General features: G+C 34.7%; 2 protein-coding genes across 7 annotated transcripts in view; one reads left to right on the top strand and one right to left on the bottom strand.

Annotated features, from left to right (window-relative positions):
- The window catches only part of ABITRAM (actin binding transcription modulator), a 181,352-nt gene that overhangs the window by 49,133 nt on the left and 113,069 nt on the right, over positions 1-19,150 (top strand). Inside the window, exon 6 of one of the 5 annotated variants that reach the window (XM_074196761.1) lies at positions 673-9,418. The exons of the other annotated variants lie outside the window; for them this stretch is intronic. The gene's annotated coding sequence lies outside the window, so the exon portion shown is untranslated. Of the gene's footprint in view, positions 1-672; positions 9,419-19,150 lie in introns of those variants that run through there. 5 annotated transcript variants of the gene reach the window in all.
- The window catches only part of CTNNAL1 (catenin alpha like 1), a 101,098-nt gene that overhangs the window by 4,140 nt on the left and 77,808 nt on the right, over positions 1-19,150 (bottom strand). The window contains exons 13-15 of one of the 2 annotated variants that reach the window (XM_074196753.1): positions 18,297-18,347; positions 17,891-18,045; positions 7,196-7,244 (exon numbers count right to left, since the gene is read on the bottom strand). In XM_074196753.1, coding sequence (XP_074052854.1) covers positions 7,196-7,244; positions 17,891-18,045; positions 18,297-18,347 — 255 coding nt within the window. The remainder of the gene's footprint in view (positions 1-7,195; positions 7,245-17,890; positions 18,046-18,296; positions 18,348-19,150) is intronic. The other variant, XM_074196754.1, reaches the window with a different exon arrangement.

The raw sequence follows: 19,150 nt of genomic DNA on the forward strand, positions 1-19,150 counted from the left end.
TTATAAAAAATATAAAAATTATAAAAAATGCACAGTTGTGGGATAGAGTAAAGTTACTTGGACTATATGGAGAGCAGGCTCACAGCCTCATTTAAAACATATCTTACATTGTGTAGTTGGATTAGTGTAAAATTTAATGTCTGTGGAAGGAGCAACATTGGTTTGATCTTGGGATAATGTCACCTTTAAGGAGTTGGGAAATTGTTCTTAACACTTAATTGGATCAGGGAACTAGGGTTCAAGTGGTTAATGAGGTTTCCTGATTACCTGAGTCATAAAAGGCCTAACTTATGAAGCGTCTTCTCAGTCTTATCAAGAATCCCTATTGCTGGAGTCAGCACATCTTTTGAGGGCTGCTTCTGTGATCAAGTGTGATTGCTGAGCATAGTTACATTCATCTCCGTGCTATTGTATGCTTGTTGGATCTTTTTATTAGTAACAAATTTTTTATTAAATGTTAAGTTTCATGTTTCTTTGCTTTCCAAACAAGTCTGAATCACTGGACTCAACTGAGTTAGGCTTGGTCTACCCAGAACAAGAGCCAATTTTGACTAATATTAAGTCTGTATTATAGGAAATACTAAGTGGTTAGCAATAAGAAATACTAGTTGTTGTTTTTTTGTCTTATCATGTAGAATTCTAAAATGATTTTACCTTTCTGTTCTTTAAAAGAAATATTTTCTTCAGGGAGGAGCATCACTTTCCCTGCTTCACTGAAGTGACTAATGGCTCCATATGGATAACAGTTCTTGCTACCAACTCAAGGAGTAGGGGAGGGGAGACTGACTAACCGAGGATTTGGTCATCTTGGAGAAGGGAATCTTTACTTTCTGTCCGAGGTGATAGGAACGTTCAGAGAAAACCACTAGTTAAGTAACTAGGACAGAATAATCCCTGCCAAATGGTAAAACTATGTTTACTTTAGCTATGTATGTTGACGAGACAATTTCAGGATAGTCCTGTTACTACAGGACTGTAAAGTAATCAAAAAACCTAATTAATTGCAAGTTTTTCAACATTTTATGTCTATGTCACTGAGGCTGTTGACTGAGTATCTTCATTTACCTCCCTTCTGAAATTTCTTTGTTTTTTGATACACTGATTTTCCTCCTGTCTGTATTTTGTTTGCCCTGTTTACTGCTATCAGATTAATTTTCTCAAAGTACTGCTCTTGGGACGGCTAGGTGGCACAGTGGATAAAGCACTGGCCCTGGAGTCAGGAGTACCTGGGTTCAAATCCGGTCTCAGACACTGAATAATTACCTAGCTGTGTGGCCTTGGGCAAGCCACTTAACCACATTGCCAGGCAAAAACCTAAAAAAAATCCAAGGAAAAAAAAAGAAAAACAAAAAAACCAAACCCAAGTACTGCTCTGATGTCACTTGTTTATTCAGAATCCTTTAACAATTAACCATTAAGGATCCAAGACTCTTTAGTTTAGTACTTAGGGTTCTTCATAATTTTGCTTCTTCAGTTTCACTTTCTAGAATTATTTCTCCTACTCCCCTGTGTGAACCTTATTCTCTTGCCAAAATGGTCTTGTTACTCCCAAGTACACTTCGTGCTTTTCCCATTTCCATGCTTTTGTTAACTGTTCCTCACTCTTAGAATATCCTCACTTCTGTTTCCATCTATTAAAATCTTACTAATTCTCTAAGGTATAATTCACCCCCCTCCCCCCCAATGTCTTCCCTGATTGTCTCATTTGAAAGTGATCCTAGACTGTAAGCAATCTGGTAATGGTGGCTATCTTCAGTTATATATACTTGCCAAGAGTAGTTTAATAAATATTTGATGATCAAGTGGTAAAGCTAATATTCTCAGGGGGAAGCAAGGTTCAAATAATTTTTAAATTTGGAGGAAATTTGGTTCAATGGTTACTCCATTTTGGTTAAGGATTTACGAACCATTTTGTGGTTTTTGTGACATTACAGTGAGGTCTGGTTACAATACATAATTTATATATACATGATTTGTGTATATCTATATATATAGATATAGATATATGTCCAATACATAATGATGTTATTTTGAAACCAGGTTTTTTTCCGTTGCTGTGGATTTTGAATATACAATTACTGATTACCCATACTAACATTAAGTTGATAAGTTATTAGAAAAATAGATGTTCAATTGTAGTTCACCTTTCTTTGTTACTTATTTGAATAGGAAAGATTTAGTGCCTAGTCACAACTTATGAACCATTATGATGTAAACTGAGAATGGAGAACAATTCCCCAGGAGAAAGAATTTCTTTTTTGGGGGGGGGGGTAAGGCAATGGGGTTCAAGTGACTTGCCTAAGGTCACACAGCTAGGTAATTATTAAGTGCCAGAAATGAACTCAGGTCCTCCTGATGCCAGGGCTAGTGCTCAATTCATTGCACCACCTAGCTGACCTGAGAGAAAGAATTTCTAAAGGAGAAAAAAAGACTCCTTGGGTCTTTCTCCACTTGGATCCTCTCAAAGGCAATGACCAAGTCAGGTTTGCTAGTCTTTTTGAGGAGCAGAATCCTTTTCCAGGTAAAGTACTGAAGGGAGCATAGCTACATAAACTTTAAGGAAGGATAAGCTGTGTGTGTGTGTGTGTGTGTGTGTGTGTGTGTGTGTGTGTGTGTGTGTGTGTGTGTGTTGTGTGTGTGTATATCACTGAAGTGGAAATTGGAAATTTGTTATGAAGGCAGAAGGCAGTTGGGTTGTTGTGAAATTCTCTTAAGGATTCAACTCCACCTCTCTATGTTAATAGGTTAATTTTTTTTAGCTGATTGTGAAGTATAAGTTTGAAATGGCAATCAGACAGCTTCATTTATTAGACCTGAAAGCCAAGGAAGTCAAATGATAGAGGATCATTGGGATTTTACAAGAGGTTAATGTTAACATTTTTCCTGATCTAATCAGTCATTCAGTCCTCTCAAATCATTCCTTTCATCATACTTTTTTGCTTATTATCTCCATTCCTGCTGCCCCTACTTCAGTTAAGACCTTGACACCAAGATGACTTCAAAAGGCTGACTTCTTGGCTCTTTTAACTACTCCTTCAAATCCATTTTACTGCTGCTGCAGAACAATCTTAGTAAAAAGCATAAACTTACTTTTCACTGCTCCCCAAATACATATCCCTCCACTCAGCCTTTTCTTTCAACCCTCTTCTAAGCCTTCCTTTCCTCATACTATTCATTCTTTAACCTGTTGAAGACCTACACATTCTACAAGATTTATCTGAATTCTCAAAGCTCCCCAGAAGGGATTGCTTCAACTTTTGTAACCTAAAAATATCTCTGAAATTCAGTATAATACTGTTTTGTATTCTTTAGCATATAGATGGGAGCATAGAAAATAACTGATGGATTAATGTATCAGACAGCATATTACACTTGGGGAAGTCTTCCTGGTAGATAATTTTTTTTTAAAGCTCCTACTCACTATTTGGAAGCCTCTACAACTCCAGGATATGCACTATGAGTTATATCATTCTATAATATGTTATAAGAATGTGGTGATGTGGTGTGGGCTGTACAAAGAAGGAAGTAAAAGACTTTTGCTCTTGAGATTATGAAAAGCTCATTGACCTCACAAGTATAGATTATAATATAGCAATATGGATAGTTCAAGGGGTAAAAATAACTAATACATATAAGTAACTACTTCCATTAGGCTTATTCCATAAGCCTTATAGGATCATATAGACTGAGAGTTGGAAGGGACTCAGAAATCATATAGCTCAATTCTCATTTTATAAATGCCTAAGGTCTAGAGACTTAAGTGACAGGTAAGTAACAGAGTTGAGATTTGAATCAAGGATAATTGGTTTTAAATCCAAAAGTCTTTGCATTGCACCATAGTGATGGGTCAGAATCCCATTTGCCATTATGAAAAATTTGGAGCTTTTAAGGAACTTGTGAGTTCAGAAGTGTAGGAAGGGAAGAAGCTATGAAAAAACAAAACAGCTTTCTTATGTTTGAAAAGCTTAAGGAAGTTTTCTCAGAATAATTATTTTTAAATGCAGAAGATAAAATGCATACAATTACAAGGGAAACTAATCAGATTGAAATTAAGATATGATTTTTCCCCCCTATCAAAATTTAAGAACTGCCTGACTTAGAAGCATGGACCCTGGCAGGCATAGAAATGTCATCCTGGTAGTCCTGGCCTGCTTATGTTGCATGCAGTCTCAGTTTTCTCTATTCTTTCTATCCACAAATATCTTCTCATTGTTGCATTTTTCAGTTGGTAATGCTCTCTGAATATATAAACAACATATATTTTTTGCAAGGCAATGGGGTTAAGTGGCTTGCCCAAGGCCACACAGCTAGGTAATTATTAAGTGTCTGAGACCGGATTTGAACCCAGGTACTCCTGACTCCAGGGCCGGTGCTTTATCCACTGTGCCACCTAGCCTCCCCCCCCCCCCAACAATATGTTTTTTAAAAGTATCCTGTGTGGAAAAAATGAGCCTCTGGCAGGTAACAGAAGGTCCCCTACTTAGAATTTAGGCTGGTAATAATTAATGTATAGATTAGATACATTTTAGATAAAACATGTCTATATCCTGAGTGTATAACACCCAAGAAAATAGTTTGTTAAAAAATATACTCTAAATTCCAAAACTCAGATTTACAAACAAGCTCTTGGAATATAGCATTTATAAATTAGGGCTCTGCCTATTATAAACAACTATGTTTCTAAATGATAAGGAGCAATAGACAGTGCTTTAGGATATCAGAGAGAAAGATAACTGGGAAACAGCATGATAAAGGTAGTCTTATGAAGCAAGTGGCAAAATTTACACACGTGGAGAACAGAAAATATTCTAGCTGTAGGAAACGTAGAAACAAAAGTGTGCAGAATTAGCAGTGTGTTTGGGAAATAGTGAGTAGGAACTACTCCGTACTACCCATTGTGCTAGGAAACAGTTCCAGCTCACAAGGATTTTTTGCATTGTTAAAGAATATGTATACAAATAAGTAAATTCAAAGTGATTGGGATCGAAGAACCAATAATTAGGCCCATTAAGAGTTGTCTTATTAAGACATTCAAGTGCAGAGTTCAAATTGGAAGGTACTGTAGTGAGAAATAAAAAGGGACAAGAGTGGTCACGTTTATTAATGAATAAACTGGCAGTGGTGGATTTAACACATTGAACTAAAAGACTAGAGGAAAGAAGCTAGCTATAGTCTTAAGTATAGGGTGAACTTGGGTTATAGCAGTAGGAATAAAAGGTATGAAAAGTAAATAGTTAGGACCTAAAACTAATTTATTATGAGAAACAAAAGGAGATTAAGCAAGATTGCTTGCAAATTTTAAGTCTGTATGACTGAGAACAACAGAAGTCTGAGATTAGGAAAAACAGGAGGGGACTTTTTTTTGAGGGATAAATAGAGGAAAATTAATAAATTTGGTTTGGGTTATATTGGGTTTGAAGTGGCAAAAGAAGGGGTTTTTTATTAGGTAGGAATGTTGAAATTATAGTATTAGAATTTGGGAAAAAACAACCCTGACAGAACTGCAGAGATTTGGGGGTTGTTGGTATATTGGAGATAATTGAAGCAGTTTAACCATGCAAAGAAATGAGGGTTGATCAAATTGAAGATGGGCATCCCAGAAAGCAATGTGTAATTATGGAAAGAGACTAGGAACTCTTCTGAGCTTTGCTGCTAAAATACATATGAACAATACTGTGAAATAAGTAGTTCAATACTATCCTCATTTTGAAGTAGTAGATACTGGGACTCAGTCAAAATGACTTGCTCAAAGTCCCACAGGTATGGGAAGTCAGAACTTTGACTCAAAATCAAATCTTCTGCCTCTAATAAGTTGTATGTTCATGGGCAAGTCATTGTATCTTTAAAATGAAGACCTCCATTTCTAAAATTATGAGTTGATGAAAAGTGAGGCCAAAAACTGAGAAACTGCTCATTTGGGCCACATATGAATAAATATGCTCTTAAGGATAATAATTCCTCTTATGTTCAATCAGAATGCTGAACATCAGTGAAAGGAGAAGAACTCAAATCCTGTTAGGGCACATAAATAAAATCAGATGATAGGGTAGCCAATCTTACTGAGCAATTACTTTGCCAATGGGTAAAGAACAAATCGAAGATCTGATGAAATTCAACTGTATTTGGATCTAGTTGGGGGTTCTTCACCTCTCATCTAGAGTAACTGCGGGATATCTAGGAGCTTACAGTTTACTTGAAGAATCCTTTATGTCTGGTACTAAATCAAACACAGGATAAAATCTGAATTCTAAATATTTGAAACTTATCTGATAAAATCCCAACTATAAAAGTCAAGGTATTAGAATGAATCTGAGAGCAAGTATTAAAGGTCTTTGAAACTTTACTATTGTCACTAGAAATGGACAGGACATTTGTCACAGTTGCAAGAAGCACAATTGGCAGGTGTTATATGAGTAACTGGCATACAATACAGTTTATCATCTAGCATGAGTTGACAGGTGATGATTTGTACCCCAGTCTAAAACTTCAGGACTAAGAGATTTTGGTTTAGTTCAAAAGAAGCAACTCCTATATAAGATTATTTTTAAAAATCAAGTCATTCTTCTGTCTTTTTTCATTAGCTATCCCTCACTTCATCCAAACTAAGTATGTCTTTCCCCAAAGACTTTTGGCTGCGAAGTCAATGCACTTACTTGACTGAAGGAGATTTTCAAACTGAAAGATAATTCCAATTTTAGATTAAGGGAGGGTACTTTGGAATGGAGGAGAGAGTAGTCCACTTATCCTTAGCAAATTAATGATTCTGAAGTTCCCTAATTATAGAATCATTGAATATTAGGAATAGGAGGGAGATCTGGCCCTAGGTAACAGAAAAAGGAAGTCTAGAATTAACACTTCCCCACTGTGACAAAATGTTGCCCTTAGAATGTGGTAGAGACCAAACTTTTTTCTGAAATTCTAGATATTGTGAGTTAGGGACCTGATGGGAAAATTTTTATCCATCTATGGAAAACCTAGAAACTTCAAATATTCTTGTATTAATTGGCAAAACCCATTATTCCTAGGAATTTTTATCAAAGATGTTCAAAAATACTATACAGAAGACTGCTACAATATCCTAATTCTATACTCTCTTGAAGTGACAAGAGAACAGGAAGTCATTAGTGAGAACATAGATATTGCATATTCTTAGCAGAAAATATTATATAGTAATGTAAACTAGAACATAGCATACCTCTACTTGATAAATTAAATCCTGAGTACTCTTCAACAGCCCTTCCCCCCTGAAATAAACAACAATTTTTTTAAAGAAAAATTACTATATGGAGATTTGTCTATTTTATACATTATTAATGCTCTCAATTATTATATATGAAACAAAACCTCTAATTTATTAAAATCTTAATGAATCAAACAACAGAATTTTTGTGGCTAATTATTCTATTTAACTATTAACCATATAATAAGTGTATATTTTACATGAAAAAGTCAGTCAATCTAAACTAAATTATACCTGAGTTTTCCATGTCATACATAGCTACATCTTTGACAACATTTCTAAACTTTGAAGAGGAGAGATGTAATTAATATGCACATTCATGGTAACTGAATTCCTGTTTGCGAACTCCAAAGAGATTCAAACTCAGGTCATCTTCTCCTTTCCTTGGGACTTAGAAGTATTGGTACTTAGGACTAATTGTCAAAGGCAAGTGAATGTTATAGGACAAGGAAAGGTGGAAAGTCAACTATAAATGACTCTAACTTCAAGGAAAGAAAAAGTGAGATGAAGCAAGAGAATTGAGAAAGAAGAGAAGTGAAGCAAGAAATTAGTACCTTTCAGATCATTCAGAGAATAACCTAGAGAGCAAATTCTGTTTCCTTTAGAGTCATTCAGCTTAATTATAAAGGGCCCTGAGTGTAAAAAGAAAAGGTAGGAAGTCTAACTTAAAAAATACTTAAGTAAAACAGGGTTTAGTTACCCTGTTATTGAGACCCTAGCTAATTAAAAATGTGTAACTAATATCCAGTTTATAAAAGTAGTTAGCCATGAAAGGTGCCAAAGAACAGAGCCAAAGCACTTGCTTCAAGCAAGTATAGAGAACACAGGTAATTTTGCAGTATAATGTGCTCATAGATTTAGGGGCCTTACTTTGGTCATCTGGTACAACCACACAACTTTACATTTGAGGAAACTATGAAGTGTTTTGTGGGGGTTTTTTTGAATACTCACATCTGTGCAAGCACAAAATTGATCTTTTTCCTGGAGTTGAAGATGGATTAAAAGATCTGTCCACTTTAAGTTACTAGGGAAGATCAAATCTTCCCTTAAAAAGTGAAAGTTTTGAGATGGAAGCAAAAGGGGAAAAAAATCTTAATTATGTTAGGGTGTGGAAGGACACAAAGAATTTAACGAAAGGAGAATGAAAGAAAGACCCTTGATTTATAGGTAAACATTAAATTCTACTGGAAGAGGAAGCTAAATCCTGTTAGAGGGAACAACTTTTTGTGCTTCAAGGATGAGAAGAGGAGACAAATGATAGTAGTCACTAACTTCCTTCTAAGGAATGCTGATGAACAATAGAGAAGTTTGTTGTTTTCCCAGGAAACACATCTTAGATCTGTCAGAGAGCCTCTTGAAATCTGTCAAACCTTTAGGCCACTACCCTCTCTGTGGTGGCAAGTGACACCACTGGGAGAACACTTGAAAGAAAAAAAAAGAAGCAGCATTTCTATGTATTTTTTTTAAGTCCTGGAAAAAAAATCCTGAATGTCTCGAAGGAATAGGTATTGTTTTTAGCACTACTTGACAATTGAAGGTGTAGATTCAGAAGAGAAAGGCACTTTTGGTAAGTGAAATGCTGACTAAAAGGTTGGTGTGAAAAAATAGGATTATAGTTTTAGAACATCATTTAAAACATAGGGATGGTGTGTACATAAAATAGCCTGTAAACATGTGTTTTTCCCAGTCTTGCAAATCTGATCAAAGGAGCTTTAAACTGAAAATACAGTGGAGGGAGAAAACTGTCCATCTATATTTGCCAAGATAGATATAGAGAATCTTATGTGTAATATACAAGTATTTGAAGAAGAGAAGACTAACAATGAAAAGACTCACAAGGACTAATGCTGCGTGAAGTGAGCAGAACAACCAGCAACAAAGTATGATTAGAGTAAAGCATTATCTAAGAGAACTAGTAATCTCATGGCTGCAGATTTTCATATATAAGTATATAGACAATGGGTAGAAAAAAGGGTAAATTAGAGATCCTAATCAAAGGAAACAAATTTGACCTCAAAAGTATCATTGAACCTTGGTGGGATGAGATTCATGGCTAAAAATGACTCTGTCAGAAGTAAGCTTTATTCAAAAGGATCAGAGATTAAAGGATGAGGGAATCACAATGTTATATTAAGAGTGTGTGTGTGTGTGTGTGTGTGTGTGTGTGTGTATGTGTGTATGTGTATATATAATATATATGTATATATATATATATATATATATATATATATATATATATGGTTATGTATACACATGAAAATAAATTCAGGGGATTCACAGTATTGACCAGGTGGTTGAAGAGTAATAGGAAATACCAGATTGGCTAATATGACAAAAAAGGAAAATGATACATGTTAGAGAGGATGTGGATAAACTGGGACACAGATGCATTGTTGGTGGAGTTGTGATCTGATCCAACCATTCTGGAAAACAATTTGGAATTATGCCCAAAGAGCTATAAAACTGTGCATACCCTTTGACCCAGCAATACCACTACAAGGTCAGTATTGTAAAGAGATCATAAAAAAGACGGAAAGACCCACAAGACAAAAATATCTACAGTAGCTCTTTGTAGTGGCAAAGAATTGGAAATTGAGGGAATGCCCATTAATTGGGGAATGGCTGAACAAAATGTGGTATATGAATGTGATGGAACACTGCAGCTAGGTAGCACAGTATATAGAGCACTGACTGACCTTGGAGTCAGGAGGACAGGAATTTGATTCTGGCCTCAGACTAACTGTGTGATCGTGAGCAAGTCACAACCCTGATTGCCTTACATCCACATTCCTCACATGCCACCTCCAGTTGTCCTAATTCATATCTGGCCACTGGACCCAGATGGCTCTGGAGGAGAAAGTGAGGCTAGTGACTTAGTACAGAACTCCCTCCTCATTCAAATCCAATTCATGCATTTGTCATGGCATCACCTCCCTGATGTCATGGTCTTCTTTGCGAATGAAGGACAAACATTGTTTTGTAAGAAATCATGGAGGATGAGACTTCAGAATAGTCTGGAAAAACTGTATGAACTCATGTTGAGTGAAGCGAATAGAATGAGAAAAACATTGTAAACTTTTTAAAAATTTTTTTTTAGGTTTTTGCAAGGCAATGGGGTTAAGTGGCTTGCCCAAGGCCACATGGCTAGGTAATTATTAAGTGTCTGAGGCCAGATTTGAACTCAGGTACTCCTGACTCCATGGCCAGTGCTCTATCCACTGTGCTACCTAGCCATCCCCCCACCTAACTGCCCCCAAAACATTGTAAACATTAAAAGCAATATTGGGGTGATGATTAACTATGAAGAACTTGTTCATTTCAGCAGTACAATAATCAAAGACAATTCTAAAAGACTTGTGTTGGAAATTACCATCCATATCCAGAGAAGGAACTATGGAGTTTAAATGAAGACCAAAGCTTACAATCTTCAAAGTTGTCTTATGTGTTATTTTTTCTCTTTGATGTTTTTTTCCTATTTCAATCTGATTCTTCTTTCTCAACATGATTGATATGCTTTTATTTAAGTTATACAAATATAACCTAGATTGATATAGATTTATTTATTTAACACAGTTATACAAATATAACCTATATTAGATTGCTATCTATTGGGACAAGGGGAGGGAAGAGAGGGAAGGAGAAAAATGTGAAATTCAAAACCTTGCAAAAAATTATTGTTGCATGTAGTTGTAAAAAATAAAATATTGAGGGGGATAAAGAAATCATGAGCAGGGAGATTTCAGAAAAACCTGGAAAGACTTACATGGACTAATATGAAATGAGAAGAACCAGGAGAACATTGTGCATATTAACAGAAACTTTATGTGATGATCAACTATGATAGACTTAGCTTTTCTCAGTAGTAAAGTGAACAAAGACAATTCTAAATAACATATGATACAAAGTACCATCCAAATCAGAAAAGGAAGCAAGTAGTCTGAATTCAGACTAAAGCATACTATTTTCACTTTATTTTTTGTGTGTTTTTTCTCTCATGGTTTTTTCCTCTTTTGTTCTGATTCTTGTTTTACAACATGACTAATGTGGAGATGTGTTAAAACATAATTGTACACATATGACTTATATCAGATTACTCACTGTCATGGGGAGGGAGACAGAAGGAAAGGGAGGCAGAAAAATGTGGAACTCAAAATCTTACAAAAATCTAATGTTTAAAACTATCTTTACAAATAATTGGAAAAAATTAAATTAAATTAAAAAAAAGAGCAACAGGAGAACATGAATCTGTAGGTACCTGCTGGTAATCACATAAGCAAGGCAGATGAAATCCCTTTACCAGCTGGTTCTTCTGATGTCAGGCTATGTCAGTGGAAGACATAGTTGGTACTAGTGACATAATCTATCTCAGCCTAAACTAAGACAAGGAACTAAAATATGGAAGTTGTGAGATTTTGCAGGCAAAAAATCCTGAGCAAGAACCTGGAGATGCAGAGAATTTTCTACAAATTGTTTTAAGCTTTTCTTATTAACGTGTTGTATGAGTGTGATCCTCCAGGACCTATTTAGCAAAAGTTGACTCTTTATGTGTATTCCTCAAATTATCACTGTGTATCTTTCTCTCCCACATTAATTTTTTTTCAACATTCAGCCTTTTAAAAAATTTTTATTTAAGGTAATGGGGTTAAGTGATTTGCCCAAGGTCACATAGCTAGATGTCTGAGACTGGATTTGAACTCAAGTCTCCCTGATTCCAGGGCTGGTGCTCTATCCACTGAGCCACCTAGCTGCCCCTACATCCTTTCACTTCTAAATTTATGATGTCCAAATTTTTCTACCACCCTCCCTCACTTTTAACATAATTTCATATTAGTCATGTTTTAAAAGAGAAATTAGAAATAAGGAGGAAGGAAAACTGTGAGAAAGAAAGGAAAAACATAAAAGAAGTTTTAAAAAAGTGAATATAGTAGTCTTTGCTCTGCCCGCAGATTCCATTGTTTTTTTTTCCCCCTTCTGGCTATGGATGGCATTGTTCATAGCAGGTCTCTCAGAATTGTTTTTGATCTTTGAACAGCTAGGAGGAACTGAATCTATCATATTTGATCATCTCTTAATGTTGTTGTTAATCTGTACAATGTTCTCTTGGTTCTGCTCACTTCGCATCAGTTCATGCATTTCTTTCTAGCTTTCTCTAAAGTTTGACCTTTTGTGATTTCTTACACAACAACAATACTCCATAACATTCATTACATAACTTGTTCAGTCATTCCCCAATTGATGGGCTTCCCTACTTTCCAATTCTTTGCCACTACAACATGAACATGTGAGACTATTTCCAGCTTTTATGATTTCTTTGGAATATAGACCTAGGATTGGTATTGCTGGATCAAAAGTTTTATTGCTCTTTGGGCTTAGTTCCAGATTGCTCCCAAGAATACAATTCCACCAATCCTCTCCAACATTTTCCTTTTATGTCATCTTAGTCAATCTGATAGCTGTGAGGTGGTATCTTAAAGTTGTTTTAATTTGCATTTCTCTAATAAATAATGATTTGGAGCATTTTTTTCCTATGATTATATATAGATTTAATTTCTTCATATGAAAACTGCCTGTTTATATCATTTGACCATTTATCAATTGAGCATTGATTTATAATCTTAGAAATTTGATTCAATTCTTTATATATTTTAGAAATGAGTCTGATTTATCCAGCTTTCTGTATTCCTTCTAATTTTGGATGCATTAATTTTATTTGTACAAAAACTTTTTTTTTGTTTCCATGCTATGCATCGATCAAAATTGAATGTATTGAGAGAAAAAAATATCCTTGAGGAAAAAAATATTAGAGATAGCAAAATTATGTAGTATAAGACACCTTTTTTTTTTAAATTGAAGAAAATAGTCTTTGGACTTTATTTAAATTCTACAGTTCTTTCTCTGGATACAGATGCTACTCTTTGTTGCCTGATTGTCCCTGATTATTGCATTGATGGAATGAGCAAGTCCATTAAGATTGATCATCACCCCATGTTGCTGTTAAGGTATATATAATGGTCTTCTGATTCTGTTTATATCGGTCAGCACCAATTCATGCAAGTGTGCAAAAACTTTTTAACTAAATAGAAGTCAAAATCATTTATTTTGCAATTTATAATATAATATTCTCTACTTTTTGTTTGATCATAAACTTCTCCCCTCTCCATAGATCCGACAGATCAAGTATTTCTTATTCTCTTTATCAGTCTGCAATATCACCTTTTGTCTAAATCCTAACTTTTGACCTTATTTTGATATATCTTTCTTTTCACTATTAAACATCAAGGATATAATTTATACTTCCTGCTTCTGCTTCCTCATCACTCAATCCTAATCTTCTATAAATTTACTTCTGCCCCCTCTGTTTATTGATACAGCTCTCTTGAAGATTACTTTATAATTCACGAATTCAAAGATCATTTCTTAGTCTTAATCCTTTTCTACCATTTAATGCTGGTAGTTACTGCCAAAATCTGCTCTCAGCATTTCTATTTCTGTTGATGGCAACATTACCTTTTGTCACAGAGATAAAAATCTCAGTCATCTTTTGTTTTTCCTTTCCTTGTACATCCTTCATCTGATCAGTTATTGAGTCTCTCTCTTCTTTCTCATACCTACCTGCTCTTCACCAACTAATACAAACCCTCATTTACCTTTTACCAAGATTATTATAATAGTCTCCCAGCATCTTCCCTTCACTCACAAATGCCAAAATAATCTTCCTAAGGCACAATTCTGTTTCTTCAAAAGACTTCAGCAGTTGCTCATAATCTCCTATCAACTCATTAGCTTTTAATTTAAGGCACTCTCCTCCATCATTCCTTTTAGAGTTATCTGTGCTAATCAATCTGTACAGTCAAGCTTTTCTCAAATCTTATCAAACCACCACATATTCATGGGGAGTATTATCAATGTCTGCAATATAATCCCTACAGTTATTTACTTTTCTTCCTACAAAAGTTAATGTTCTATCTTCCAGTAAATCTTTCCTTATTCCCCACCTGACAGTGATCTGTCCCTTTATACTAATATCTTCTTTGCTCTTATCCTTAACCCATTCCATCTTCTACCATACATAGGTCTGTGTCAGAGGCCTGGATGTCAATTTTATTATCATTAAGGGTCAGGTAATATGTTTTTTCACATGTGTCTTTTCATGCACAGTGACCTTCAGCAGTGAGGTGGAAGGGGGCATAAAGCATGGGGACTGGAGTCAGAAAGAGCCGAATTCAAATCCCACCCCAATCACTGTGAGAACTTAAGCCACATATACTGATAAAATATGGCAAATCATTTGACCTCTGCCTCAGTTTCCTCAAATATATGATGGGAATAAAAACACACTTACTTTGTGGGTTAGTGTGAAGCAAAGCTAACTTAGTCTAATGGTTGGCACCTCTAGGCATAATACAAGCCTGATTCCTCTCTTCCCCTCTTTCTCTCTTGCCAGTTAGTCTCCTGTATAAAGAAAGCACTTCAGAAATGCTTGTTAAACTGTGCAGTGACCCTGGGAAAGTTAAGACTTGCTGTGCAGTGCCCCCTAATTCTTTACAACATAAAATGAACATGAACATATTCTTTGACCGAGAGATTCCAAGTAGATCGTTAAAAAAATAAAAGCTCTATTTATACCCCAATATCTTGATGGCACTTTTTGGTGTAATAAAGTACTATAAACAAAGTAGATGCTCGGCTTTACTCTCACTTATTAGGAAGAAGGTAGGTAGAATGGAAGAAATAGTCCAGGAAGGAAGTCAGAGAGAGGTTCTGAGGGGATAAATGAGAATCCAATTCAATATCAAAAGGTTGCTAAGCAGCATGATGTAGGGAATTGATGAAAAAATCATGCCTCTGAGACAGAAAAAAATATATAGTTAGTGAAGAAATGGTTACAAACATAGCAATAAATAGAATTTGATTTTTTTGGACCAAATGGGAGAGAATAGAACCTCACAAAGGCTAGTAATAATTCATTTAATAGGAGTCTCACTCTCTAATCAAGAGGATTCTTTACTAAAATTTGAAGAAGGAAAAAAACAAGATAAAATTGTAAAATAATCATTGAATACTTTATAAGATGAGGTTCATGTAAGAGGAAAGTGGGCTGGGAAAAATACTATTACATTAGATGCTTATCCACTGTTATATCTAAAGAATACCTACAAAATTAAAATTTTAAAATAAGGAAGTAAAGTAAGACTTCATAGAATCATTGACACTTGGGGGACTCTCTATTAAAATATGGAATATATTACTTTGAATAAATGTGTAACATTCTATTTCAAATAGAAATTCCCTAATAGAAAAGGGAAATAATATTTTATATATTAACAAAAACATGGATATAAGAATACAAAGTCCTTTACCATTTGACTATAAGTTTTCTAGCCTTTTTATTTTACACTTACACATTCTTCAGTCTAGTCAAACAGGTATTATTGTTGTTCCTCTGGGTAGCTAGGTGGTACAATGGATAGAACACTGGCCTTAGAGTCAGGAGGATGGGAGTTCGAATCTGATCTCAGATACTTACCATTTACTAGTTGTCCTTGGGTAAATCACTTAACCCTGATTGCCTTGCATCCAGGGCCATCTCCAGTGGTCCTGATTCATATCTGGCTACTGAATCCAGATGACTCCAGAGAAATTGAGACTGGTAACATTGCACAACACCCACCTCACTCAAATCCAAATCATGGGCTTGTCATGACATCACCTCCCTGATGTCATGACTCTCTTTGATAATGAAGAATATTCCTCATGAAGAATATTCCATCTTCCCTCTTTGCCTGTGTACAGGCTGTCCTGTACCCCAATTGCACTCCTCACTTCTTCCTCATAAAATTATTAGTTTGATTCAAAACTCCTTTGTTTCAAATGCCACCTCCTACCTGATTCCTTTTCTGTCCATTCAGTTATTAGTACTCTCGCCACCTCAAATTACCTTGTGATTATTTATACTTATTTTATACTTGTCACGTCTCCTAGTCAAATGCAAACTTAATGAAAGGGGAAACTTCCATTTGTATTTTCATCTCTAGAGCCTAATACATAACAGGAGTTTATGGACAATCCAACCTGTTGATGATTTGCTTATGAAAACCAATAAATCTGAAGAATTAAAGTAGAGAGAGAAATCAAAATGGTATCTTTGTGGGAATATGCTGTGTAGATAATCCATCTGCAAAAGGATGATAGGGAAGATGCTTTCCTAAAAATTATGTAACTGAAAACATTTCAACGTCATGATGGAAATATCATGATGGAAAATTTCAACTGTTCTAAAGTAGAACACAGTAGATTTACTCTGCTGATTTCATTTTTTAGGAGGGAGAAGAAGCTGTTGGGAAGCTATTTGCTTCTTGATTTTGACCAAGGTGAAAAATAATAGAAGAGAATGAGCATGTCATTTTGGAGTTACAAAGGAAAGGAACTTAGGCACAATCCAACTTGTATGCTAGAATTTGAGAAAGATGACTTAGGATAAAAAAGACTAGTATGACCCCATAGCCAAGAGCTCTAAAGAGAATATTCAAGATGGGACAGAATTCTTAAGGACAAAATTCTGTTGACCAAGTGCTAAAAATAAGAGAAACATCTAAAGAAATCAATGTGATTGCACAAGATGCTTTCGGATGAAATTAGATTTTAAAAATATGCAAGAGCTGAGATAACCAAAGACAAATGCAAAAGGATGGGGGGAATCTGTCAGGAAGTCCAGTTACAAAAGTAAGACAAGTGCTCTTTTAAAAATGATATAGCAAAAGAAGAAACCAATGGGCAGGGAAAGGAGGAACTGCTAAGGGGATGTGGTATGAGTTTAGCAATCAATCAACAAGCATTGATTAAGTATCTGCTATGCACTATGCTCTAGGAATAAAAGGATCAAGACCCTCCTTGGTATGAGCTGACATTCTGATGTTACAAGAAAAGGACACCAACTCCCACTGCTTTTTTTCCATTGAGTGAAAAGAGGAGAATAAATATAAAGAAGGGCTTGAAATCTAAGATGATGGAGAGACAGAAACAGAATATCTGTTTTTTAAAATGAATTCAAGTCTTTCGGTCCAGATGAATCAGATCTTGCAGATCCAATCTTAAGAACCACTGTGGATAATTTCTGAAAAATCATTAAGAGATACCAGATGACTAAAGATGAGTTAAATGTTCCTGCAAGTGTAGGGAAAAGAAGGCTATTACTTAATATAGGTCCCAAAGGAAATTCTAGAACACACTATTAGTGTAACAGAACAAACAAAAATAGGTGTGTAGAAGGGAAATGTATGAGAGATATAGTAATCATTATATTGTCAGAAATATAAGATCCCAGAAGTGTAAGACCTGTACTTAATACATATTCAGTAACTTTATTTCACCACAACTGGAAAGTATTCTGATACAAATATTGGAAAATACTCATTGGATAAGAACTGTAATATGGTTTAACATTCACTTCACCAGCTTATATATTCCTGCTTAATGGTTGACTTGTTTTCATGGAAGAGTTTTCTCTCTTAAGTAAATTTTAATTACCATATCTTGATACTAACTTTCAAATAATAGAAAATAAATAGTCATTAGCAATTTAATATTCATATTTTCTTAACATGGAAGAAATTGGTTGGATTGAGGATATCAAAATGGTATTGTATTTACCTAGTAAATAAGTAAATGGAATAGGCCATACTGGACATGTTCTGCCCATGTCGAACAATTTCATTCTCCTGGTTCTTCCATTTTTCAATTTCGCAGTTTACATCTGATGTAAGTAAACGAAGCTTAAGTCCAAGTTTTGCTATCTTTGCTTGTTCCTATAAATAATAAATTTCAATTTTTGGGTCATTATTACTTTTTTTTTGGTAAGGAAATGGGGTTAAGTGACTTGCCCAAGGCCACACAGCTAGGTAATTATTAAGTGTCTGAGACCGGATTTGAACTCAGGTACTCCTGACTCCAGGACTGGTGCTCTATCTACTTTGTCACCTAGCTGCCCCCATTATTACTTTAAAAAAAATTTTAAGGAGTATAAAATAAACATGATTCAATAGGAAACAAGTCTTACCTCAGAATCAAGTTTGGTTGTTTTAAATGGCTTCAGGTTTCCATTATTCTTCTGTTGTAATAAAAAAAAATTTAAGGTAATATTAAAAATGGTAATTTGATCATAAAAATATAATTGTCAATGAAAACAAAATGAATTCCTTCGTTAGAATAAGGTATTTGCAATAAGATGTTAATGCTTACATTAATACTATAAAATGATAGCAAATATGAAATTAGACCTATAACATTTTATATACAGAATTCATGTTTTTCTCATTTCTTCAATCCTCATTTCCTCATTTTTTAAAATATTTCTCCAAATCTAAGAGTTTACCTCAATTAGTAAATTACATTTAAATGGGATACCTTTACTAATCTTATTTTCTAAATTTTGTAAAAGATTAAACTTGTATTATGGAACTTTGATTTTCTAATATTATATTTAAACAAATATGAAAATAATATGAAAATGTATGAAAGTATTATATTCCAAAACCATTTTTAGTGAATTATTTTGAATTTAAAATGTATATTTCATAGAACAAATGATGATGAGGATTCTAGGACAGCCCACAAGAACCTGCTTAACCCCAAAAATCTCATTTTGAAACCTCATTGTGTTGTGGCAATGACCCTGAAGAGCTTGAAGATCATATCAGTAGACTATGCTTTGCTAAGTTGAAAAAACTTCAAATATGGGCCTAGGATACTGTAGGCCTATTTTATTGGAAACTGGCCTATCTAGATTCAAAAAGGCTCACCATCAAACTGATGGGGTTTTTATTTTAACTCCAACAATTCTTGAAAATAATATAGTAACTTATAGAGAGACTGATATCTATGTCAGTAAAGCATCCCTGAAATTAAAGATTT

Source organism: Macrotis lagotis, chromosome 8, assembly GCF_037893015.1.
Source record: "Macrotis lagotis isolate mMagLag1 chromosome 8, bilby.v1.9.chrom.fasta, whole genome shotgun sequence".
Lineage (NCBI taxonomy): Eukaryota > Metazoa > Chordata > Mammalia > Peramelemorphia > Peramelidae > Macrotis > Macrotis lagotis.